This window comes from Coregonus clupeaformis, unplaced genomic scaffold (genome assembly GCF_020615455.1).
Source record: "Coregonus clupeaformis isolate EN_2021a unplaced genomic scaffold, ASM2061545v1 scaf1132, whole genome shotgun sequence".
In the NCBI taxonomy this organism is placed as follows: Eukaryota; Metazoa; Chordata; class Actinopteri; order Salmoniformes; family Salmonidae; genus Coregonus; species Coregonus clupeaformis.
This window is the reverse complement of record NW_025534586.1, coordinates 117949-145686: the sequence shown is the minus strand read 5'-3', so window position 1 is coordinate 145686 and position 27738 is coordinate 117949. Positions and strand designations below refer to the sequence as shown.

General features: G+C 41.6%; 1 protein-coding gene across 1 annotated transcript; it reads right to left on the bottom strand.

Moving 5' to 3' along the window:
- Positions 1 to 216: 216 nt before the first annotated feature.
- LOC121553975 (bMERB domain-containing protein 1-like) lies at positions 217 to 27738 on the bottom strand. The gene is made up of 6 exons (XM_041867391.2): positions 27432 to 27738; positions 18390 to 18510; positions 8793 to 8866; positions 1759 to 1873; positions 1388 to 1458; positions 217 to 954 (listed from the first exon to the last, which is right to left on the bottom strand). Exons 1-6 carry the CDS (start codon positions 27514 to 27516, stop codon positions 839 to 841), a joined length of 582 nt encoding a protein of 193 aa, XP_041723325.2. The 5' UTR covers positions 27517 to 27738; the 3' UTR covers positions 217 to 838.

The following is a 27738-nucleotide window of genomic DNA, read 5'->3' as shown; positions in this document are numbered from 1 at the left end:
GTTATAGTTATCCTCTAGCCCTCATTCCATCTGTAATCGAGTCAATGCACGGGGAGCGCTTCTTCACACAATTAGATCTCCGGAGTGCGTACACAAACCTGGTGTGTGTCCGAGAGGGGGACGAGTGAAAGACAGCATTCAGCACAACCATGGGGCATTACGAATACCTGGTGATGCCGTACGGTTTGATGAATGCTCCATCCGTCTTCCAGTCCTTCCAGTTGAGCTCCTTGTATTTTGTATCGCCGGGATATTTCCCCGTGTGCCTAGTTGTTTCCCAGTGCACCTGATTTACGCATTGGAGTGTGTGACGCATTGCTGCGTACCGCTGTGTTTTCAGAATAAACCCTTTTATTCTATGATTTACCCTCCTGCGCCTGACTCCTTCAAATCACTCACCACAGATACAGACGATGGAAGATCATTGCATGGGGGATGAGCTTGATGGGGAGAGGGGACACTGGGTATAGAACCCAACTAGAAGTGCAGACAGGACTGGATCCCTAATGATGGAGAGAGAAGACAGAGCGGAATAGAAAAATTGAGGGAGGGGGTAGGGGGAGGGGGAGCGAGACACAAAGCGGGAGAGAGAGAGGGAGCGAGAGAGAGAACCAAAGGAGTGAAAGAGAAACAAACATAGACTGGGAGATAAAACACACAACAACACCATCAATCTCATCCTGGCGACATCCCCAACCTATCCTTGAACATTGTCCACTCGCTCGTTGTCTGTCCGTGCTTCAAGTGTTTCTCGGGTTGAAAAGCTGAAACTGTGATGCAAACTGTGATGCAACAGGGCTTTATTTTGGCTCCATGGTAGGGCCCCTGAGGGCCCGGCCTACATGATGGAGCAGGTGAAGCCACAGCACTCCTTCAGCAGGGACAGGCCGGTTTTAGTGAAGGGGGACGAGGTCTGCTGGGCCCTGGATGTTAGCCGTCTGGCTGGAACCTGACCTGGGGAAGAGGAGGTGGAGTCAGTCAGAGGATATGGGGATATACCAGGTGGAGCACTGGTGATGCTGTAGTAGATCAGAAATAATGACATAATGACACACACATTCAGACTCACACACATGCATGCACACACACGCCTTCAGATGATATGATATGAGCAGAATACAAGCTGATGAAAATACATTTTGCTCAGTGGGGAGCCAGTGCAAAATTGCATGCATTTTTGGGGGTGAAATCCATAATTTCAAATATAAATGCTTCAGTAGGGAAGAAAGAATTTAACAAGAAAGAGGCGCCAAACTATCCAAAAAATCGTCATCAAATCAAGGTCACTGACTATTATCAAAGCGAATACTTAAACGTTGAGACATACGATTGAGCATTTGAATGGAAAATAATAACACTCACTATGACGCACTATGACTACACGCACCTTTCTTCTTCAAGTTTTTGGGGAACTTGGACTGGAGGAAATCAGCCATTTCTTTGTCTTCCTCCCTTTCCCTGTAGAGGAGGAGAGAAAGTGGGATGAGTGGAACTTTAAACGTTACATTTCTGTCTGTTCCAGCAAGCGATGACTCAGACTCCATATCCTCAGGCCCTGTCTTCTCCCTGGGTGTCTTCACATGCCTCAAAAACAATCAATTATTCCCTCGTCACTTCCTGCTTCTCAACACCCAGAATGGCTTTAGGCACTTGTATGGCGTTGGCACCCCAAGGTAATGCCTAGACTTTAGCTCAGAGGGCTAACAGTGTTCTGGTGGGCATGAGACCTGGTTTCGAACCTCAGTCGATCACACTTGCCTTAGCCTCTCAAACTCCACGTCGTCAACAAGGAAATCTCTGGTCTCTACCAGCTTGTGGATCTGCTGGAGAAGTTCTTCCTCTTTCTGTCTGTCCTCGTTGGACTTGTCATTGTCTGTAACAGAAAATATGTTATGACGATCAGGGGTTAAAGTGAGATTTTGTCAGTGGTGGATTTCAAACTGCTGCCACATTCAGGGTCTTTTTCATGATGATTTGACCAATAAAATCGGGCATTTATTAGATCTCTAGACCCCTAACGTTAACCCCTAACCCATCTTATGGTGATAGGAGTTTGTTCTCCCACCAATTTAACCAACCACTGTTGACAATGGATATATACATATATACACAGATATATATAGAGTTGAAGTCGGAAGTTAACATAAACTTAGGTTGGAGTCATTAAAACTTGTTTTTCAAACACTCCACAAATGTCTTGTTAACAAATGATAGTTTTGGCAAGTCGGTTAGGACATCTACTTTGTGCATGACACAAGTAATTTCTCCAACAACTGTTTACAGACAGATTATTTCACTTATAATTCACTGTATCACAATTCCAGTTGGTCGGAAGTTTACATACACTAAGTTGACTGTGCCTTTAAACAGCTTGGAAAATTCCAGAAAATGATGTCATGGCTTTAGAAGCTTCTGATAGGCTAATTGACATGATTTGAGTCAATTGGAGGTGTACCTGTGGATGTATTTCAAGGCCTACCTTCAAACTCAGTGCCTCTTTGCTTGACATCATGCGAAAATCAAAAGAAATCAGCCAAGACCTCAGAAAAAAAATTGTAGACCTCCACAAGTCTGGTTCATTGTTGGGAGCAATTTCCAAACGCCTGAAGGTACCACGTTCATCTGTACAAACAATAGTACGCAAGTATAAACACCATGGGACCATGCAGCCGGCATACCGCTCAGGAAGGAGACGCATTCTGTCTCCTAGAGATGAATGTACTTTGGTGCGAAAAGTGCAAATCAATCCCAGAACAACAACAAAGGAACTTGTGAAGATGCTGGAGGAAACAGGTACAAAAGTATCTATATCCACAGTAAAACGAGTCCTATATTGGCATAACCTGAAAGGCCGCTCAGCAAGGAAGAAGCTACTGCTCCAAAACTGCCATAAAAAAGCCAGACTACGGTTTGCAACTGTACATGGGGACAAAGATCGTACTTTTTGGAGAAATGTCCTCTGGTCTGATGAAACAAAAATAGAACTGTTTGGCCATAATGACCATCGTTATGTTTGGAGGAAAAAGGGTAGGCTTGCAAGCCAAAGAACACCATCCAAACCGTGAAGCACGGGTGTGGCAGCATCATGCTTTAGGGGTGCTTTGCTGCAGGAGGGACTGGTGCACTTCACAAAATAGATGGCATCATGAGGAAGGATAATTATGTGGATATATTGATGTAACATCTCAAGACATAAGTCAGGAAGTTAAAGCTTGGTCGCAAATGGGTCTTCCAAATAAACAATGACCCCAAGCATACTTCCAAAGTTGTGGCAAAATGGCTTAAGGACAACAAAGTCAAGGTATTGGAGTGGCCATCACAAAGCCCTGACCTCAATCCTATAGAAAATGTGTGGGCAGAACTGAAAAAACATGTGCGAGCAAGGAGGCCTACAAACCTGACTCAGTTACACCAGCTCTGTCAGGAGGGATGGGCCAAAATTCACCCAACTTATTGTGGGAAGCTTGTGGAAGGCTACCCTGAAACGTTTGACCCAAGTTCAACAATTTAAAGGCAATGCTACCAAATACTAATTGAGTGTATGTAAACATCTGACCCACTGGGAATGTGATGAAATAAATAAAAGCTGAAATAAATCATTCTCTCTACTATTATTCTGACATGTCACATTCTTAAAATAAAGTGGTGATCCTAACTGACCTAAGACAGGGACTTTTTACTAGGATTAAATGTCAGGAATTGTGAAAACTGAGTTTAAATGTATTTGGCTAAGGTGTATGTAAACTTCCGACTTCAACTGTATATATAAAGTGTAGGAAAAAGGTATTTGATCCCCTGCTGATTTTGTACGTTTGCCCACTGACAAAGAAATTATCAGTCTATAATTTTAATGGTAGGTTTATTTGAACAGTGAGAGACAGAATAACAACAAAAAAATCCAGAAAAACTAATGTCAAAAATGTTATAAATTGATTTGCATTTTAATGAGGGAAATAAGTATTTGACCCCTCTGCAAAACATGACTTAGTACTTGGTGGCAAAACCCTTGTTGACAATCACAGAGGTCAGACATTTCTTGTAGTTGGCCACCAGGTTTGCACACATATCAGGAGGGATTTTGTTCCACTCCTCTTTGCAGATCTTCTCCAAGTCATTAAGGTTTCGAGGCTGACGTTTGGCAACTCGAACCTTCAGCTCCCTCCACAGATTTTCTATGGGATTAAGGTCTGGAGACTGGCTTTTTTTTTTTACCCAGGAAATATCACATTTACATTAGTATTCAGATCCTTTACTCAGTACTTTGTTGAAGCACCTTTGGCAGCAATTACAGTCTCAAGTCTTCTTGTGTATGACACTACAAGCTTGGCACACCTGTATTTGGGGAGACTCTCCCATTCTTCTCTGCAGATCCTCTCAAGCTCTGTCAGGTTGGATGGGGAACGTCTCTGCACAGTAATTTTCAGGTCTCTCTAGAGATGTTCGGTTAGGTTCAAGTCTGGGCTCTGGCTGGGCCACTCAAGGACATTCAGAGACTTGTCCCGAAGCCACTCCTGCATTGTCTTGGCTGTGTGCTTAGGATTGTTGTCCTGTTGGAAGGTAAATCTTCACCCCAGTCTGAGGGCCTGAGAGCTCTTGAGCAGGTTTTCAGCAAGGATCTCTCTGTACTTTGCTCCGTTCATCTTTCCCTCAATCCTGACTAGTCTTCCAGTCCCTGCCGCTGAAAAACATCCCCACAGCATGATGCTGCCACCACCATGCTTCACCGTAGGGATGGTGCCAGGTTTCCTCCAGACGTGACAGTTGGCATTCAGGCCAAAGAGTTCAATCTTGGTTTCATAAGACCAGAGAATCTTGTTTCTCATGGTCTGAGAGTCCTTTAGGTGCCTTTTGGCAAACTCCAAGCCAGCTGTCATGTTCCTTTTACTGAAGAGTTGCTTCCATCTGGCCACTCTACCATAAAAGCCTGATTGGTGAAGTGCTGCAGAGATGTTTGTCCTTCTGGAAGGTTCTCCCATCTCCACAGAGGAACTCAGCAGCTCTGTCAGAGTGACCATCGGGTTCTTGGTCACCTCCCTGACCAAGGTCCTTCTCCCCCGATTGCTCAGTTTGGCCGTGCGGCCAGCTCTAGGAAGAGTCTTGGGCGGTTCCAAACTTCTTCCATTTAAGAATGATGGAGGCCACTGTATTCTTGGGGACCTTCAATGCTGCAGAAATGTTTTGGTACCCTTCCCCAGATCTGTGCCTCAACACAATCCTGTCTTGGAGCTCTACGGACAATTCCTTCGACCTCATGGCTTGATTTTTGCTCTGACATGCACTGTCAACTGTGGGACCTTATATAGACAGATGTTTGCCTTATCAAATCATGTCCAATCAATTGAATTTACCACAGGTGGACTCCAATCAAGTTGTAGAAACATCTCAAGGTTGATCAATGGAAACAGGATGTACCTGAGCTCAATTTTGAGTCTCATAGCAAAGGGTCTGAATACTTATGTAAATAAGGTATTTCTAAAAACCTGTTTTTCGCTTTGTCATTATGGGGTATTGTGTGTAGATTGATGAGGGAAAAATTTAGTTTAATCCATTTTAGAATAAGGCTGTAACGTAACAAAATGTGGAAAAGGGGAAGGGGTCTGAATACCTTCTGAATGTACTGTATATAGCTGATGTCTGTGTTACTGTAGCCTGCACATCTTCCTTTTTTTTTTTTTACATCTGTCCCAAATCCTGTTGTGCCTGTGTGGCTCAGCTGGTAGAGCATGGTGCTTGCAATGGCAGGGTTGTGGGTTCGATTCCCATGGGGGACCAGGGCCCAGATTCACAAAACACTTCTTACTCCAAAACTTAAGAAGCCTCTTAAGAAAAAAAATAAGAAGCTCATCCAATAGTTTGTAAGTGCAATTCTTCAACAATATCTTAAGATTGAATGATTTTCTTAAGAACTTCTCCAATTTCTTCTTACTAATTTCATAACTATCTTGTTAAGATGTTTGTTGCTAGTCAACCGATTTAGCTAGCTATCTAGCTAACAATGGTAATCATGTTAGCATATTTCATCTGAGATTACTGTTCTAAAACATATTCTTGGTTTTAAAATAATCAATTCTGAAACTTTCAGATTAAGTTTGTGAGTGAATTAAACATGTTCAATTGCTTTCATGAGCGTATTCTCTCACTGCCCTGAGTTTAAGACAAGGGTTTAGCTACCTTGGTATTAAGAACATTTCCAAGAACAAATCCAATAACTTTATTTTCAATAATCACATTTCTTCTTAACCTTTTGCTTAAGGAGAAACATAAGAAATAATGCAATAACATTTCCAATAACCTTTTTCAGGAATAGCAACTTTGCTTAACTCTCTTCATAAGTCTATAGATAAGGAAGAAATTGCAGTTAAGAAGACATTTCTTCTTATGAAAGTTTTGTGAATCTGGGCCCAGTACGGAGAACAAAATGTATGAAATGAATGCACTCCCTACTGTAAGAGCGCCTGTTAAATTACATAAATGTAGAAATGTAACCCAGAAACATTCATTTTGCTGTAAAATTCTATTTGCTTCCATTTAGTTTCAACATGTTTGTGTTTTCTTGGCAAGTTATTTACATGATGTGTCATTTTTTTATTTAAAAAAATCCTAAGTACATCTGTGCTCCCATTTGCCCATGTTTCTTGGAGATCCTTTGAATGGTAACGTTTTGTGATACTCTCAACTCAGTATGTGGTATAAGCACATTCATAACTTTTACTAAGGTGTCTGTGCACACTCTATTCAGGCATATGGTTATGACAACCATCATTCTATTCAATGTAATAATGTGACACAGAGATTAGTAAATTACATTACACCCTGTTATAACATCTGGTATGTATACTCTTATGTAGCATGTAATAACATATGACATAAGTTGTCATGCAGACTGTATAATAATAGTTGTTTTTAACCGTTGACAGAGCATATGACAACAGGATGAACAGTCATTTTTAAAACCAATTATAACCAGTTTTATAACATCTCATGCTGTGACTCATAACTAATTACAATTACTTTTGACAGCTTATGACAAATGTTATAAAGGCTTTGTGAATGCATGTGTAAGGACACCTACAGTAAAGTGTTACCAAATAATTATTAAGCGAGGTCAGTAGTCCCTTCACCATGCACAAAATGTAATAGCTGTATAATTTGTACACAATTATACATATTATGCTTCAGAAGAGCAGAGTCCTGTGAAGCGATACTGTATACATTATCATAACAGAAGAGATCAAACCACCCTTTAAACAATTGTTCCCTATTAAAATGGAATACTCTACTGAAATATATCCACTGTCAACAGGGCTTAAATCGGTGGTAGAACAAACTCAATATATGACAACAGGATGATCAGTCATTTTTAAAACCAATTAATGCTGATAATGGGCCTCTGTACGCCTATGTAGATATTCCATAGAAAATAAGCCGTTTCCAGCTACAATAGCCATTTACAACATTAACAATGTCTACACTGTATTTCTGATCAATTTGATGTGATTTTAATGGACGAAAAAATTGCTTTTCTTTCGAAAACAAGGATATTTCTAAGTGACCCCAAACTTTTGAACGGTAGTGAACACCTGTTCTGAAAGGCCCGAGAGTCTGCAACACCATTAAGCAAGGGGCACCACCAAGCAAGCGGCACCATGAAGACCAAGGAGCTCTCCAAACAGGTCAGGGACAAAGTTGTGGAGAAGTACAGATCAGGGTTGGGTTATTTAAAAAAATCAGAAACTTTGAACATCCCACGGAGCACCATTAAATCCATTATAATGGAAATGGAAAGAATATGGCACAACAACAAACCTGCCAAGAGAGGGCCGCCCACCAAATCTCACGGCCCAGGCAAGGAGGGCACTAATCAGAGAGGCAACAAAGAGACAAAATATAAACCTGAAGGAGCTGCAAAGCTCCACAGCGGAGATTGGAGTATTTGTCCATAGGACCCTACAAAGTATTGACTTTGGGGGGGTGAATAGCTATGCTCGCTCAAGTTCTGTATTTTTTGTCTTATTTCTTGTTTGTTTCACAAGAAAAAATATTTTGCATCTTCAAAGTGGTAGGCATGTTGTGTAAATCAAATGATACAAACCCCCCAAAAATCTATTTTAATTCCAGGTTGTAAGGCAACAAAATAGTAAAAATGCCAAGGGGGGTGAATACTTTCGCAAGCCACTGTATACCACACCCCCTCTGGCCTTAATACAGCTGTTATAAGGCTTTATGAATGCATGGATAAGGACACCTACAGTAAAATGTTACTAATTATTTTACAGCATTTACAACCCATGAAAAATCTGAAATCAGAAAATCCACAACAATTTACACATATCACAGGATACAAAGACAATGTCTGTTTCATTAAGCACAAATTAATTTACCCTGCGTGAGAAAGGCCCCACATGGCCCCAGCAGCAGAGTATGAAAGATAGGTATCGTTTCTCGAGAAGTGTTTATGCTTATGACATAATGCCACTTCCTGGTTCTGTGTGTACTCTGAACCTGTAGAGGGTGTGGTGTTGGACAGAGGTCAGGAAGAGATTTTCTGTCCAATCAGAGGCAATGTTTATTGCCATTGATGGCAAGTTTTACAGTATGTCTGGAATGTAACCCTCTACAATCCATTGTACCTTAGTCTGCAGTTCAAGACCTCTCAGTAGTGGACCTCTCCATCCAAAACACTATTCTCATACTCATTAACCTAACTAAAGCGAAGAAAACAATATAAAAAAATAAAAATAAAAATAATATATAAATAATAGTTGGGCACACAACGTAAACATGGATTATACCTGGTATGGACACCAGTTTCTGGAGCTCCTTCTTGAGTCGAGTGATTTCCTTACACAGCTGAATGTCATCCATCCTAAAGACATAAACATTTAATTATTTTAAAACCCTGCATTATTCAGAATGATTCAGCAAATGGTCCAATCTAAGTTTACATGTCATTTTTAAAAAATGTTTAGTCATTTAGCAGACACTCTAATCCAGAGCGATTTACAGTAGTGAGTGTATACATTTTTGATACCGGTAACCCAGTATCACAGCATCACAGTTGGGTAGCTGAGCCTACAGACATCCATCACTGTCAGCTAACTGAGAGCCTCACCTCTCTACCTGTCATTGTACTCTACCAATACCATTACTGCCTCAGAGCAGCCAGCCTCACATCTCTCACACACCCTATCTGATGTTATTTAATGTTAATGGTAGAAAGTCCCTAGTCATTAGCTACAGATGTAGAATAACATGATGATGTTTTAGAAAGGCTCTCTGTGTCCAACCCGGTCTCATGTCCCCCTCCCCATCTGACCAACATGCACATGGTTTTTTTTTTTTCTCTCTCTCTCTCTCTCTCTCTCTCTCTCTCTCTCTCTCTCTCTCTCTCTCTCTCTCTCTCTCTCTCTCTCTCTCTCTCTCTCTCTCTCTCTCTCTCTCTCTCTCTCTCTCTCTCTCTCTCTCTCTCTCTCTCTCTCTCTCTCTCTCTCTCTCTCTCTCTCTCTCTCTCTCTCTCCCCACCCCTTAGTGAGTGCATACATTTTCATACTGGCCTCCCTTCTATTCTATTGACCAGATTGCATAGCGGAGAAGGTACGGTGGGATTCGAAATGGTCGGTGATCTGTTTGTTAACTTGGCTTTCAAATACTTTCGAAAGGCAGGGCAGGATGGATATAGGTCTGTAACAGTTTGGATCTAGAGTGTCACCCCCTTTGAAGAGGGGGATGACCGCGGCAGATTTCCAATCTCTGGGTATCTCAGACGATACGAAAGAGAATACAACAATATAACATCTATAGAACAGACAGGAATGCTTATGGGGAGGTGTTGTTATATATATATACAGTTGAAGTCGGAAGTTTACATACACTTAGGTTGGAGTCATTCAAACTCGTTTTTCAACCACTCCACAAATTTCTTGTTAACAAACTATAGTTTTGGCAAGTTGGTTAGGACATCTACTTTGTTTATGACACAAGTAATTTTTCCAACAATTGTTTACAGACAGATTATTTCACTTACAATTCACTGTATCACAATTCCAGTGGGTCAGAAGTTTACATACACTAACTTGACTGTGCCTTTAAACAGCTTGGAAAATTCCAGAAAATGATGTCATGGCTTTAGAAGCTTCTGATAGGCTAATTGACATCATTTGAGTCAGTTGGAGGTGTACCTGTGGATGTATTTCAAGGGAAAATCAAAAGAAATCAGCCAAGACCTCAGAAAAGAAATTGTAGACCTCCACAAGTCTGGTTCATCCTTGGGAGCAATTTCCAAACACCTGAAGGTACCACGTTCATCGGTACAAACAATAATACGCAAGTATAAACACCATGGGACCACGCAGCCATCATACCGCTCAGGAAGGAGACGCATTCTGTCTCCTAGAGATGAACGTTCTTTGGTGCGAAAAGTGCAAATCAATCCCAGAACAAAAGCAAAGGACCTTGTGAAGATGCTGGAGGAAACAGGTACAAAAGTATCTATATCCACAGTAAAACAAGTCCTATATCGACATAACATGAAAGGCCGCTCAGCAAGGAAGAAGCCACTGCTCCAAAACCGCTATAAAAAAGCCAGACTACGGTTTGCAACTGCACATTGGGACTTTTTGGAGAAATGTCCTCTGGTCTGATGAAACAAAAATAGAACTGTTTGGCCATAATGACCATCGTTATGTTTGGAAGAAACAGGGCAAGGCTTGCAAGCCGAAGAACACCATCCCAACCGTGAAGCACGGGGGTGGCAGCATCATGCTGTGAGGGTGCTTTGCTGCAGGAGGGACTGGTGCACTTCACAAAATACAGTGGGGGAAAAAAGTATTTAGTCAGCCACCAATTGTGCAAGTTCTCCCACTTAAATGTTTTTTCATCATAGGTACACGTCAACTATGACAGACAAAATGAGAAAAAAAAATCCAGAAAATCACATTGTAGGATTTTTAATGAATTTATTTGCAAATTATGGTGGAAAATAAGTATTTGGTCAATAACAAAAGTTTCTCAATACTTTGTTGTATACCCTTTGTTGGCAATGACACAGGTCAAACGTTTTCTGTAAGTCTTCACAAGGTTTTCACACACTGTTGCTGGTATTTTGGCCCATTCCTCCATGCAGATCTCCTCTAGATCAGTGATGTTTTGGGGCTGTCGCTGGGCAACACGGACTTTCAACTCCCTCCAAAGATGTTCTATGGGGTTGAGATTTGGAGACTGGCTAGGCCACTCCAGGACCTTGAAATGCTTCTTACGAAGCCACTCCTTCGTTGCCCGGGCGGTGTGTTTGGGATCATTGTCATGCTGAAAGACCCAGCCACGTTTCATCTTCAATGCCCCCACTAAAAATCTCACGATACATGGCCCCATTCATTCTTTCCTTTACACGGATCAGTCGTCCTGGTCCCTTTGCAGAAAAACAGCCCCAAAGCATGATGTTTCCACCCCCATGCTTCACAGTAGGTATGGTGTTCTTTGGATGCAACTCAGCATTCTTTGTCCTCCAAACACGACGAGTTGAGTTTTTACCAAAAAGTTATATTTTGGTTTCATCTGACCATATGACATTCTCCCAATCCTCTTCTGGATCATCCACATGCACTCTAGCAAACTTCAGACGGGCCTGGACATGTACTGGCTTAAGCAGGGATGTGAGTCCCTGGCGGCGTAGTGTGTTACTGATGGTAGGCTTTGTTACTTTGGTCCCAGCTCTCTGCAGGTCATTCACTAGGTCCCCCCTTGTGGTTCTTGGATTTTTGCTCACTGTTCTTGTGATCATTTTGAACCCACGGGGTGAGATCTTGCGTGGAGCCCCAGATCGAGGGAGATTATCAGTGGTCTTGTATGTCTTCCATTTCCTAATAATTGCTCCCACAGTTGATTTCTTCAAACCAAGCTGCTTACCTATTGCAGATTCAGTCTTCCCAGCCTGGTGCAGGTCTACAATTTTGTTTCTGGTGTCCTTTGACAGCTCTTTGGTCTTGGCCATAGTGGAGTTTGGAGTGTGACTGTTTGAAGTTGTGGACAGGTGTCTTTTATACTGATAACAAGTTCAAACAGGTGCCATTAATACAGGTAACGAGTGGAGGACAGAGGAGCCTCTTAAAGAAGAAGTTACAGGTCTGTGAGAGCCAGAAATCTTGCTTGTTTGTAGGTGACCAAATACTTATTTTCCACCATAATTTGCAAATAAATTCATTAAAAATCCTACAATGTGATTTTCTGGAATTTTATTTCTCAGTTTGTCTGTCATAGTTGACGTGTACCTATGATGAAAATTACAGGCCTCTCTCATCTTTTTAAGTGGGAGAACTTGCACAATTGGTGGCTGACTAAATACTTTTTTTCCCCACTGTAGATGGCATCATGAGGAAGGAAAAGTATGTGGATATATTGAAAAAACATCTCAAGACATCAGGCAGGAAGTTAAAGCTTGGTCGCAAATGGGTCTCCCAAATGGACAATGACCCCAAGTATACTTCCAAAGTTGTGGCAAAATGGCTTAAGAACAACAAAGTCTAGGTATTGGAGTGGCCATCACAAAGCCCTGACCTCAATCCTATAGAACATTTGTGGGCAGAACTGAAAAAGCGTGTGCAAGCAAGGAGGCCTACAAACCTGACTCAGTTACACCAGCTCTGTCAGGAGGAATGGGCCAAAATTCACCCAACTTATTGTGGGAAGCTTGTGGAAGGCTACCCGAAACATTTGCCCCAAGTTAAACAATTTAAAGGCAATGCTACCAAATACTAATTGAGTGTATGTAAACTTCTGACCCATTGGGAATGTGATGAAATAAATAAAAGCTGAAATAAATCATTCTCTCTACTTTTATTCTGACATTTCACATTCTTAAAATAAAGTGGTGATCCTAACTGACCTAAGACAGGGAATTTTTACTAGGATTAAATGTCAGGAATTGTGAAAAACTGAGTTTAAATGTATTTGGCTAAGGTGTATGTAAACTTCCGATTTCAACTGTATATACACACACACTATCAGTCAAAAGTTTGGACACACCTACTCATTCAAGGGTTTTTCTTTATTTTCACTATTTTACATTGTAGAATAATAGTGAAGTCATCAAAACTATGAAATAACACATATGGAATCATGTAGTAGCCAAAAAAGTTTTAAACAAATCAAAATATATTTTATATTTGAGATTCTTCAAATAGCCACCCTTTGCCTTGATGACAGCTTTGCACACTCTCAACTAGCTTCAGAAGAAGAGACCTGCTTGGGCCAAGAAACACGAGCAATGGACATTAGACTGGCGGAAATGTGTCCTTTGGTCTGGAGTCCAAATGTGAGATTTTTGGTTCCAACCATCGTGGCTTTGTGAGACGCGGTGTGGGTGAACGGATGATCTCCGCATGTGTATTTCCCACCGTAAAGCATGGAGGAGGAGGTGTTATGGTGTGGGGGTGCTTTGCTGGTGACACTGTCTGTGATTTATTTAGAATTCAAGGCACACTTAACCAGCATGGCTACTACAGCATTCTGCAGCGATACGCCATCCCATCTGGATTGGGTTTAGTGGGATTATCATTTGTTTTTCAACAGGACAATGAACCAACACACCTCCAGGCTGTGTAAGGGCTATTTTACCAAGAAGGAGAGTGATGGATTGCTGCATCAGATGACCTGGCCTCCATAATCCCCCGACCTCAACCCAATTGAGATGGTTTGGGATGAGTCGGATGGCAGAGTGAAGGAAAAGCAGCCAACAAGTGCTAAGCATATGTGGGAACTCCTTCAAGAATGTTGGAAAAACATCCCAGGTGAAGCTGGTTGAGAGAATGCCAAGAGTGTGCAAAGCAGTCATCAAGGCAAAGGGTGTCTATTTGAAGAATAGAAAATAGAAAAAATATTTTGATTTGTTTAACACTTTTTGGGTTACTACATGATTCCATATGTGTTATTTCATAGTTTTGATGTCTTCACTATTATTCTACAATGTAGAAAATAGTGGAAATAATTAAAAACCCTTGAATGAGTAGGTGTGTCCAAACTTTTGACTGGTACTGTATATATATATACATACAGTATGCAGTGCATTCAGAAAGTATTCAGACCCCTTGACTTTTTCCTAATTTTGTTACGTTACAGCCTTATTCTAAAATGTATTACATCTTTTTTTCCCCTCATCAGTCTAGACACAATACCCCATAATGACAAAGCAAAAAATGGGTTTCAGTATTGTTTGCAAATGTATAAAAAAATAATAAACTGAAATATCACATTTACATTAGTTTTCTGACCCTTTACTCAATACTTTGTTAAAGCACATTTGGCAGCGATTACAGCCTTGAGTCTTCTTGGTTATGATGCTACAAGCTTGGCACACCTGTATTTGGGGAGTTTCTCCATTCTTCTCTGCAGATCCTCTCAAGCTCTGTCAGGTTGGATGGGGAGCGTCGCTGCACAGCTATTTTCAGGTCTCTCCAGAGATGTTTGATCGGGTTCAAGTCCGGGCTCTGGCTGGGCCACTCAAGGACATTCAGAGACTTGTCCCGCTGTGTGCTTAGGGTCGCTGTCCTGTTGGAAGGTGAAACTTCGGTCCAGTGCGCTCTGGAGCAGGTTTTCATCAAGGATCTCTCTGTACTTTGCTCTGTTCATCTTTCCTTCATCCCTGCTGCTGAAAAAACATCCCCACAGCATGATGCTGCCACCACCATGTTTCACCGTAGGGATGGTGCCAGGTTTCCTCCAGACGTGACGCTTGGCATTCAGGCCAAAGAGTTCAATCTTGGTTTCATCAGACCAGAGAATCTTGTTTCTCATGGTCTGAGAGTCTTTATGTGCCTTTTGGCAAACTCCAAGCGGGCTGTCATGTGCCTTTTACTGAAGAACTCTGGAGGTCTTTCAGAGTGACCATCGGGTTCTTGGTCACCTCCCTGACCAAGGCCCCTCTCTCGCGATTTCTCAGTTTGGCCGGGTGGCCAGCTCTAGTAAGAGTCTTGGTGGTTCCAAACTTCTTCCATTTAAGAATGATGGAGGCCACTGTGTTCTTAGAGAACGTCAATGCTGCAGAAATTTTTTGGTACTTTTCCTCAAATCTGTGCCTCGACACAATCTTATCTCGGAGCTCTACGAACAATTCCTTTGACCTCATGGCTTGGTTTTTGCTCTGACATGCACTGTCAACTGTGGGACCTTAAATAGACAGGTGTGTGCCTTTCCAAATCATGTCCAATTACCACAGGTGGACTCCAATCAAGTTGTAGAAACAGCTCAAGGATGATCAATGGAAACAGGATGCACCTGAGCTTAATTTTGAGTCTCATAGCAAAGGGTCTGAATACTTATGTAAATAAGGTATTTCTGTTTTTTATTTGTAATACATTTGCAAAAATTTCAGAAACCTGTTTTCGCTTTGTCATTATGGGGTATTGTGTGTAGATTGATGAGGATGTTTTATTTATTTAATCCATTTTAGAATAAGGCTGTAACATAACAAAATGTGGAAAAATTCAAGGGTCTGAATACTTTACGAATGCATTGTATATTCAAAACCATATCCCTGTAATGCTTAGAGAAGATCTCATGTCAAGTGTCATTGAAGTGCTGTGATTGCAGGTTAACCTGCGTCATCTAAAGCCTATTATTTTGGGGTGTTGCTATAGGCCACCAAATGCTAAAACTCAGTTTCTAAATAATGTGTGTGAAATGCTTGATAGTGTATGTGATGTAAACAGAGAGTATTGACTGGTTTTAATCAAGCTGTCCGCTCAAGAGGAAGCATCTCACTGTAACCAGTGCCTGTAATCTGGTTCAGGTTATTAATCAACCTACCAGGGTGTTTACAAACAATACAGGAACAAGATCATCCAACTTTGTTCTAAAGCTGTATCCGTACCCATTGGACGCAGTGATCACAATATAGTTGCTATATCCAGGAAAGCCAAAGTTCCAAAAGCTGGGTCTAAAATAGTGTATAATAGATCATACAAAAGATGAGGATGATGTGATGTGGATGACGTTAAAAATATTTGTTAGTCTGATGTGATTAATAAGAAGCATCCAGACGCTGCACTTAAAGAATTTAGGCGATTGCTTCTTCCAATTATTGATAAACATGCACCTGTTTAGAAACTGACTGTTAGAACTGTTAAGACTCCATGGATTGATGAGGAAATTAACAACTGTATGGTTGAAACAGATGGAGTAAAAGGATTGGCTAATAAGTCTGGCTTCACATCTGACTGGCTGACTTACTGCACATTGAGAAAATATATAACTAAACTCAACAAAAAACTGTATTAAGATCAATGATATAAAGAATGATGGAAAGAAAACTTTGGAGTACTTTAAATGAAATGATGGGCAGAAAGACAAATTAAACTTTCATCGAATCAGATGGCTTATTCATCACAAAACCATTTGATGTTGGCAATTATTTTAATGATTACTTCATTGGCAAAGTGGGCAAACTTAGGCAGGAAATGCCAACAACGAACAGTGAGCCATCGAATTCATGCATTAAAAAACAAATAATGAAAGAAAAGCATTGTTAGAATTTTGTAAAGTTAGTGTGGGAGAGGTGCAAAAATGATTGTTATTGATCAATAATGACAAACCTCCTGGCATTGACAATTTAGATGGTAAGCTACTGAGGATGGTAGCTGACTCTATAGCCACTCCTATCTGTCATATCTGTGGTCCTCTGTAGCTCAGCTGGTAGAGCACGGCGCTTGTAACGCCAGGGTAGTGGGTTCGATCCCCGGGACCACCCATACACAAAAAAAAAATGTATGCACGCATGACTGTAAGTCGCTTTGGATAAAAGCGTCTGCTAAGTGGCATATTAAAATTAAATTAAAATATCTTTAATCTGTCTAGAGGAAGGTGTTTGTCCTCAGGCCTGGAGGGAAGCCAAAGTCATTCCGCTACCCAAAAGTGGTAAAGTGGCCTTTACTGGTTCTAACAGTAGACCTATCAGCTTATTGCCAGCTCTTAGAAAACAGTTGGAAAAAATTGTGTTTGACCAGCCTTTGATATTATTGACCATAACCTGTTGTTGAGAAAACATATGTTTTATGGCTTTTCAACCTCTGCCATATTGTGGATTCAGAGCTATCTATCTAATAGAACTCAGAGGGTTTCCTTTAATGGAAGCCTCTCTAATATCAAACATATAGGGTGTGGTGTACCACAGGGCAGCTCTCTAGGCCCTCTACTCTGTTCTATTTATACCAATGATCTGCCACTGACATTAAACAAAGCCTGTGTGTCCATGTATGCTGATGATTCAACCATATACTGTACGTGTCAGCAACCACAGCTAATGAAGTCGCTGAAACCATTAACAAGGAGTTGCAGTCCGTTTTGGAATGGGTGGCCAGTAATAAACTGGTCCTGAACATCTCTAAAACTAAGAGCATTGTATTTGGTACAAATCATTCCCTAAGCTCTAGACCTCAGCTGAATCTGGTAATGAATGGCGTGGCTGTTGAACAAGTTGACTAAATTACTTGGTGTTACCTTAGATTGTAAACTGTCATGGTCAAAACATATAGATTCAATGGTTGTAAAGATGGGAAGAGGTCTGTCCATAATAAATAGATTCTCTGCTTTTTTGACACCACACTCCAAAAAGCAAGTCCTGCAGGCTCTAGTTTTGTCTTCTCTTGATTATTGTCCAGTCGTGTGGTGTAGTGCCTCAAGGAAAGACCTAGTTAAGCTGCAGCTGGTCCAGAACAGAGCGGCACATCTTGCTCTTCATTGTAATCAGAGGGCTAATATAAATACTATGCATGCCAGTCTCTCTTGGCTAAGAGTTGAGGAGAGACTGACTGCATCACTTATTTTTATAAGAAACATTAATGTGTTGAAAATTCCAAATTGTTTGCATAGTAAACTTACACACAGCTCTGACACACACACTTACCCCCACCAGACATGCCACCAGAGGTCTTTTCACAGTCCCCAAATCCAGAACAAACTCATGAAAGCGTACAGTATTATATAGAGCCATTATTGCATGGAACTCCCTTCCATCTCATATTGCTCAAATGAACAGCAAACCTGGTTTCAGAAAACAGATAAAGCAACACCTCACGGCACACCTCTCCCCTATCTGACCTAGATATTTGTTTGTATGTATTGATATGTAGGCTATGTGTGCCATTTTCATTTTATGTAGTTCTGTCCTTGAGCTGTTCTTGTCTATTAATGTATTATGTTGTTTCATGTTTCGTGTGGACCCCAGGAAGAGTAGCTGCTGCTTTCGCAACAGCTAATGGGTATCCTAATAAATTCAAAAAAATTGCACACACATGCACAAGCACACCACCCTGCTATTCAGAATAATAAATGACAATACAGTAGAGATATCCAGATTAGAGATATCCAGATTAGAGATATCAGACATACAAGACACTCACATGTATCTGAGTTCTGACTCTCTTCTGACCAGCACATCTCGAATTCTGTCGATCTTGAATAGCTCTCCCTCAATGTCATCTATGGTGATGGTGGAGTCTGCCATGGAGACGATGTCCTCTTCTGCTTAGAGAGATGGACAGACATTAATTTCGTTCGACTTCTTTCCAGTTCTGCATTTTGGAATTATATGGATATGGTAGAATAGGAAGGCAAACGTGTCCTCACGAGCAAACATGCACACACACACAATTGCACATGCACACACGCACGCACGCACACACTAAGTAACACTGTGACAAGATAAAGCCGGCATCAGTATAAACATGGCTGTATGACACAGTATGTCCTACTGTAGCATCATGGATTAGGTAGCTTGGGACCAGATCATTTTCTTTGTATACTGCCAAGCAAAGCATTGCTTTTGTCTGGTTCAACGCAGGCTAAGGAATTAAATTAGGGTTTGTTCCAGGCTTAATCAAATAGAGACACAGCGAAAACTGAAAAACAGAGAGATATGCTTCTTTAAAAAATTAATCGCTTTTGCGCTGATGAAAATAATTAATTAAAAGTCACAAAATGGGGGCTTCTTCCTCAGTCATTGTTATGAGAAACATTAGAGGTAAACACTTTTGAGCCTTTGAGTAGAAAGAGTTTTTACCACTTCCCCAGCGTGTGAGAAGTAGAGGTGGAAGAACTATGTTCCTTGTAATTACTGTTGATTGTCTGAACCCACGGAGACTCTGGGGAACCATTTGAGAAAATAGTTGACTATCTGAGTGCTCTGGTGCAGACCTGCTCACATAGTGAGTGAGTTAGTGAGTAAATGAGAGAGTGTGAGTGAGTGAGTGAGTGAGTGAGTGAGTGAGTGAGTGAGTGAGTGAGTGAGTGAGTGAGTGAGAGAGAGAGAGAGAGAGAGAGAGAGAGAGAGAGAGAGAGAGAGAGAAAGTGTGTCTGCCTCTGTGTGTCCTACCTCCCTCACCACCAGTGGACTTTGAGCGGAAGATAAATCACAAAGAAAAATACATTTAAGTATGAACAGCTACTTATGGGGTTTTACAGCGGTGGCCAGACATCGGCACAAGGAAATACCTAGCAGAATTACATTATAATAAATACTAACGTGTATGTCAATGTGCATTTCTTGAATTTATGCAGGACACATCTTGCCAGGCCATTTCTTTAAGTTGCTTTATAACATTTACTTGGCTTTTTACTCCTTTGGTAACCAGAATGTAATTACATAGCAACTGTAGACTACTGTAGTTAGGTATAACAACAATTAACTTGTTCTGAAGGGAAACCACTACAAGTGAGAAATAAATTATTATCTACAGTTATTATACAGTTGCCGTGGTCTTACAAATTGTGACAAAGTTGTTACAACATTTCAGTAACGTAAAAGTGTGTCCATACAATGTTAAAACAATTACTACTGGTAGTATACCATCCTTTACCACTATTCCATGATTCCATCTAACCTGCTGTTACACAATGTGATCATAGATAATGCATTATAAGCTTCGCCATATCTCAGCCGCTATATCTAACCCTTTTGTCTGTCTGCCCCAAGCTGTTAACATCAAGCTTTGTTTTCCCTCAGAGTCCCAATAACTAGTGTGGGACGGAGCAAGTTCAAAGCATTTCAGCTTCAGACCCACCGCAGAATTTCAATCGAGCCAAACACTCTACCATGAAATCAAACATTCAACTGCATCCACCTCCCCAACTCCCGATTGCTTTCACAGATTTACACCTACCAGTTGCACAAAAGAGGATTATACATTTATTTACCATCTGATCCTAGATCAGTATTGATTGATCAAACGTTCAACTGCATCCACCTCCCCAACTACCTATTTCTTTCACAGATTTACACCTACAAGTCACAGAAAAAACAGATTACCAGTGCCTTGCAAAAGTATTCATCCCCTTGGCGTTTTTCCTATTTTGTTGCATTACAACCTGTAATTTAAATTGATTTTTATTTGGATTTCATGTAATGGACATACACAAAATAGTCCAAATTGATGAAGTGAAATGAAAAAAATAACATTTTTCAAAAAATTCTAAAAACGGAAAAGTTTTTCGAATCTGCCAAGAGAGGGCTGCCCACTAAATCTCATGGCCCAGGCAAGGAGGGCATTAATCAGAGAGGCAACTATGAGACAAAAGATAACCCTGAAGGAGCTGCAAAGCTCCACAGCGGAGATTGGAGTATCTGTCCATAGGACCACTTTAAGCCGTACACTCCACAGAGCTGGGCTTTACGGAAGAGTGGCCAGAAAAAAGCCATTGCTTAAAGAAAAAAATAAGCAAACATGTTTGGTGTTCACCAAAATACATGTGGGAGACTCCCCAAACATATGGAAGAAGGTACTCTGGTCAGATGAGACTAAAACCACCACTGACTGAACAGAGAATCTGATAGTCTCCCCTTTGCCTCCTGAGGGATAAGACTGTCTGCTTTGATACCTTTTACAATGGCAAATACATACAAGATGTGTGTTTTGTCTGGAAGTCAATTGAAAATAAAGCAGAGAGAGAAGGGTGAGGGAGAGAGAGAGAGAGAGAGAGCGAGAGCACTAAAGAAAGAGAAAGAGATATATCCTTTTCTCCTCCTCACACATAGGCTAGCCCCAGGGATGGCAGACTGGACTGGGCTTGATGTGCAGAATCAGATATAACATCCTTTGGAGGGAGCTGAAAGGAAGAGAAGAGGTGTATTCTAACCAATGCCATCCTCCTCTCTTTGATGTTGACGAAACAGTCTATCACTCTGTCATACAGTACACGCTTTTATTTTTTGTTGTGCTAAGCTACCTGGCTAAAAGGCTTGCTCACTAACCTCTTCCATTCATCGGCAACGTTAGCTAGTTAACATTAACCTTCTACATCTAGCTACATATTGAACTTCCATCCTCTCAGGTCAGGGGCACAATAATGTATGAATTAAGGGTTGGATCAGAATTGCCATTATAATCATTGGCCAGTACGGAGAATTAAGTAAAACCACAAGTCCAAATCCCTATCTCCATCCATGGCTAATTTAGGAAAGGGACAATTTTAGCTAGCTGACTAGCTAGCCAAAGGAGGATAACAACACAGCGAGATGCAGCAATTCAAGTTTTTCTGTCAATGACGTATGCTCTCAATGGGATTTGACAGGAGTGACGACAAATCCAAACTGGCTTCCCTTGACACTTTTTTTTGGTGCGCCAGGACCATTCACAGTTGAGCTCGCTCAGTTTAGCTCAACGCTGATTGGCAAATGTTTTATACTTTTTTTGTCAAGGGAGGCCAGATGCTTGCTGGCTTCCCTTGAATTCAATGCTACGGGTGGCAACAATATCATACTCGTTTGGACCAGACAGCATCAGATAGATGGCCTACACGTAGAGAGACAGAGGGTGTTTCGCTCGCTCGGATGCTTTCTCCTGTGAGATACATTCAGCCTCTTGCGAATTCAAGTTAAATTATGAAACACAGAGAGACGAAAGATAAATTATTGTATGTTTTTTTATTGGTCAATTTTTTTGGGAAGCCTGGCTTCCCTTGGCATCCATGACTACACAGCACTGCTGACTAGGCTCTGTGACCTTAGGCTTGTACTGAGAGAGTTAAAGAGCTGAAGAAAAGAGACTTAATGACTATCAGCAGTGTATATTCACTCATATCCCTTTTGCATCTGTCAGCATTGTATTGTGTACAAGCATGAGACTCCCAAAGAGCCAAAGCACTCAGCTTTCTCAGCCAGGCACAAAGGATGCATACTTATCTATATGAATCTTCACAGAGCCGCTCAGCTGTGTTACTATGACAAACTTCCTGATGTGACCTGCTACGACAGCGCTTACGTCAAGACAACCATGGCACTTTTACTCCGGAGGGAGGGCTAGTTTCATCATTAAGACTGATTAGTGGACTCTGGATCTTAAAAACTTGCCAATGTTTAAAGTAAACCTGACAACACTCCCAACAAACCTCTCTCTCTATAACTCTACTGTCTTTAGAGTCCATTCCCATCCCTCCTCTCTCCTACACTTCCCCCCTGTTAAGAACATCACCCGTGGCACGTTGGGATTTCCAAATGCCACAACAGGTTTCCCAAAAGCCATCAGTGAGAGGTTCACTGTGTACCCAGCCTCCGGCACCCATTACCTTGACAGCCATCATCACGTCTGGGGTTGAGAGGTTGGTCGGGTCTGGCAGTACTGGGCGGCATGTTCACACGCCTGCACTAAGGGAAAGAGATCGGAGTAGGGCTGGAGGGGGGTCATTCCCGGAGCTAGAGCCAGGGTCAATGTGAGAGTGCACAGCGGAAGTATGTGTATAATAGCGTGTGTGTGTGTGTGTGTGTGTGTGTGTGTGTGTGTGAGTAGAGAGGGAGAAATGGATCATAGAGATATTGGAAGAACAGTCATCCAATTCCTCTGGAGAGCTTCTCATGTTGTGACAATTTTTGTGTTTCAAACTCAATTCAAAAGTACACTCCTACCTGTCTTTCAACCTCACTCTGCGGAATTAACTTTAAAAGTTTGACTGTGGCTCGCTCTAAGTCCATGTCTCTCACCCTCCCTAAGAGAATGTCTAGCACACTGTCACTGCCAATTGGAGGACACTGCTGGATCTGTTAGCCGACCGCTGCATGTTAGCATTCAGAATGCACATAGCATATGTATCATAGCATAGCACCATGTACGTGACTCCTCCTGAAGTCTAATTATTTTACGCCTCGAATAGAGCTGCCACTCACGACACACCAAGGCCTCAATTTGCTGTCTTTTTTCTCCTCCCTCTATCCCTTCTTTTTTTCCCTCCATCAGCCTGGGTGGTTTTCTTCTTAATGAGGTAAATATCACGCAGAGTGACTGACTAACGGACAGGTCAGACTAAATGCAGGGAGGGAGGAAGGGAGGATGGGAGGGAGAGAAGAGGGTGGGAAGGAAGGAGGAAGGGAGAGAGGGAGGAGGAAGAGAGGAGGGAGTGAGGATGGGAAGACCGGAGGGAGAGAGAAAGATAGAAATAGAGAGAGAGAGGTAAAGGGAAAAAGAGAGAGCGAGAGAGAGAGAGAGAGAGAGAGAGAGAGAGAGAGAGAGAGAGAGAGAGAGAGAGAGAGAGAGAGAGAGAGAGAGAGAGAGAGAGAGAGAGAGAGAGAGAGAGAGAGAGAGAGATTCCTAATGTTGAGGAAGTGCAGTAATAGCCTTCAGGTGCTTTGATTGAAGAGAAAGAAGATAATGACTAAAACAAAATATATACATCATTCTCAACAAACAAACACTAAATTATCTTCAACAAACAAACTTTCCTATTCCTCTTGTTGTTGAAACATGAAAGCAAAAGGAGAATGACCGAGATAATTGTTGATGTAATGATATAAAAAGTGTGGGAACAATGTTCTTTTCCATTCTCAATGTCCTGTTAAGTCTCATCAGCGGGCCGTCATCTATAATTCGGGGTGCAATTTACTGACTATAATGGCGTACACCCTGTGACTGTACACATTATTCTAAAATGGACACACACACACGTTATTGAAAAAGCTCACTTGTTATGGCTTTACATCACCTACCATCACATGGTTGGAGAGTTTCTTATCCAATAGAACCCAGAGAGTGTTCTTCAATGGAAGCTTCTAAAACATCAGATATGTACAGTGCGGTGTCCCTCAGGGCAGTTCCCTTGGGCCGTTACTCTTCTCTATTTTTACAAATGATTTGCCACTTGTCTTACAAGAAGCTAAAATGACTATATATGCTGATGATTGCACACTCTACACATCAGCACCTACAGCCAGTGAGCTCACTGAGACTCTTAGCAAGGAGTTACAGTCAGTGTCAGAATGGGTCATTAACAATAAACTGGTCTTAAATACATCTAAAACCAAAAGCATTATATTTGGTTCAAAGCATTCTCCTAGACCTAAACCTTAAATGTAGTCGTGCATAAAGGGTGTGACCATTGAACAAGTGGAAGAAGCTGAACTCCTAGGAGTAACATTGGATGGTCAGTTATCATGGTCAAGCCATATTGACAAAGTTGTTGTAAAGATGGGGAGAGGTATGTCTGTTATAAAAAGATGTTCTGCGTTTTTTACACAAAGATCAACTGCACTAGTTGTTCAGGCGCAGATCTTGATTACTGCCCGGTAATATGGTCAGGTGCAGCAAAGAAAGACCTAGCAAAGCTGCAGCTGGCTCAAAACAAAGCAGCACGCCTTGCCCTCAACGGCACACAAATAACTAACATCAACAACATGCATGATAGCAGTGGCGGCTCCTGAAAAAATTCTCAGGGGGGGCAATTTTTCTGATGATTTAGGTGACCTACACACATTTTAAAAAAGATATGTCCAGCAACAACATGAAGACAGGGGCAGCATATAAGTCAATACCAGAAGCATTTATTGACTGATCTCAAAAGTGTTGGCTTACCAGGGTTGGTGGAGCCCTCAGTTTCATCTTTGCCTCGCAAAGCTAACTCAAACACTCCGCAAAACTTGTCCACCAGTATCTGTCTTTTTATCTCACGTTGTACATCTCTTAAAGCCTGTCTATCACCCCCAGCATAAACTGCCTTCTTCCTATCAAGTAGTGATTTTAGATGTTTTGATACCCAAGGCTTGTTGTTAGGGAAGATTTTACAGGTCTTAGTAGGCACAACTGACTCAACACAGAAGTTTACATAGTCTGAAATAACCTCTGTGAGTTCATCCAGATCAGAGCTGCTGTCCTCAAATACCTCCCACATTGTACAGTCAAAACACCCCAAGTGATACTGTTGTCATTCCAGATCTGGACAGTTTTAACTGTGGGTTTCTCCCTCTCCAGGAGGCGACAGTAAATTGGCCTGAGGTAGACCACATTGTGGTCTGATGTCCCCAGAGGAGGTCTGGTGGTGGCAGAGAACGCCTTTGGTATTGTCCCATAGCACAAATCAAGAGTCCTATTTTTCCTAGTGTGACATTTCACATACTGATGGTATGTGCGCAAGACTTTGTGCAAGGTACAGTTGTTAAAATCCCCTAAAATAAATTTGGGTGCGTCGGGGAGATGGATTCCAGTTTCTGTGACAGATTATAAATAATCTCTGATGCCTTTGTTATATTAGCTTTTGGTTGAATGTACACAACGGTAACAAACAATTGGGGGAACTCACGGGGCAGATAGTAAGGTCGCAGTGACACAGAAAGCAGTTCAATGTCGGGGGTACAGAGTCGCTCTCTTACCAGGATCGATTTACACCACTGGTCCCTGACAGACGCCCCCGCCGTGAAGTTTCCCTGTGACTGTCAGATCGCGGTCCGCTCTGACCAGGCTCTGACCAGCCGGCCGGCTCCACTTCTCTGTCCGGGACTCTGTCATCCAGCCAAGTCTCAGTAAATGCCAGCAAACAGGCCTCCCGATATTCGTGTTGGAAGCGCAGATTCGCTGACAACTCATCCGCTTTCCCCCTCAGTGACTGGGCATTAATCAGCAAGGTGGTGGGTAAGGGAAGTTTGTTCTTAATTTTTTTTAAGTCGTTGTCTGATTCCCCCGCGTTTTCCACGTTTGCATTTGGGTTTGTAATCCACTCGCAGACAATCAGGTATTAGATGGGCCATTGGGATATCCATCGCGTTCGTATTTGAGTTGCATTGTAGTAAAAACTCCCTGCTGTATTGGATTCCGCTGCCAGCAGCGTTTTCATTATTTAGTCCGTTCGTAGCGGGTATGTACACGATCAACAAGATCAGTCCAACACCGTGACCCCACCACTGGAAATCCATGGTTGGCAGAATGTTTGTAAACTAAGTGTACAAATTAAAAACATAAAATAACGCCACTAAGTGTACAAATTAAAAACATAAGATTAAAAACATAAGATAACGTCACACACACTGCAGGTCGCAACAGAGACGCTGCTACCCGCTATTTTCTTAGTTACGTTCATGGTTACGTTACGTATGACGAAAGCGCGTAAGTGCAAGCCCTCAGACACCCATAGAGATTGTATTGAAAGCTCTGAAATTTAAAAAAAATAGATTTTACATGGGAGTCTATGACAGACTTCTGGGCGATTTTCAACCTGACTGAAATCGCCCCAAAAGGGGGGGTGGCCATTTGAAGCACGACTTTAGCCTGATTCGACATTTAGTGGCAGTGTGGCACTGTGGCAGATCAGACGTCTAGATTACAACACTGATAACTACTGTTGCCGTGATATAATTGATTAGAAAAAAAATCCCTTCCTTTTCCCGTTTGGCAGTGCGTCGCCCATATCGCCCTATTGAACAGGCCGCCCCTGCATGATAGTATTTAATGGTAGAGGGTGGAGGAGAAATGTACTACTTCTCTTGTAGTCTTTTTAAGAAACATTTGTGTGTTGAAAATGCCTAACCATATGAATAATATATTTGCATAAACTTCAAACAGCCATACAATATACCTAACCCACCAGACACACCACTATGTGTTTGTTTCTTCACTGTACCCAAACCAAAAACAGATTTAATGCGTCACTCAGTTATGTATAGAGCCATGTCATCATGTAATGCTCTGCCACCAGAGGTTAGTCAGGCAAAAAGCAAGTTTAGCTTTAAAAAAACAGATTAAAAAAACATATTGTATCACAGCATCTCTCCTCTTTCTAAAGATCGAATTTAACTGTACTGTATATAACAATATGAATATGTATATGAATAGTGTGTACATAAAACAAAAAAAATGTGTTTCTTGGTGTCATTCCAATATAGAACTCTTATATTATTTTTTTCTTTTGAATTTCATGTCCTTGTCTATAGCTGTTCTGTACTTTGTCATGTATTTGTACGTTTTATGTGGACCCCAGGAAGAGTTAGCTGCTGCATGTGCAGTAGTTGATGGGGATCCTAATGAACTAAACTAAACAGTAAGCTCTCTAGTTACAGCTGCTGACTGCCACCTGTAGACGTGCATTATGAAACAAACAACATCTGCATGCAACTGCAAGCATTTTACCTGTAATACTGTTGTCTTCACTTTCCCAGGTCAATTATGCACACACAAACAGTTCGACTTATTTACCTGTTTTGGAAGTGTCTGGATTCCATTTAGTGCATTCCAGAGAGCCGTACTGATGTGATGATCCATGTTTATTTTCCTTTTCCATCTCTCCACCGTGAGTTCGATTCCAAACCGGTCAAGGATGCGTTGTCGAACAAATACAATGCTGTCTTGTAAACCGAAGGAAAACTAACAAGAAAAGGCAACTGGAGCAGTCTTTGCGCACAGTCTTTCATGAAGTAACAAGCTGCATGGCACTTGGGTTTAAAAGGCAGATGATTTGGTAAAAACGCATCCACAACGTGCTGGTGTTGTAACGCTCTGACCG

Coding starts and splice junctions, on each gene's coding strand:
- LOC121553975 (XM_041867391.2), bottom strand. CDS start 27,516: ATGGAAAAGGAAAATAAACATGGATCATCACATCAGTACGGCTCTCTG. Junction 1,874..8,792: donor GAAACTGGTGTCCATACCAG/GTATAATCCATG, acceptor TTTCTGTTACAG/ACAATGACAAGTCCAACGAG. Junction 1,459..1,758: donor GTGGAGTTTGAGAGGCTAAG/GCAAGTGTGATC, acceptor CCTCCTCTACAG/GGAAAGGGAGGAAGACAAAG.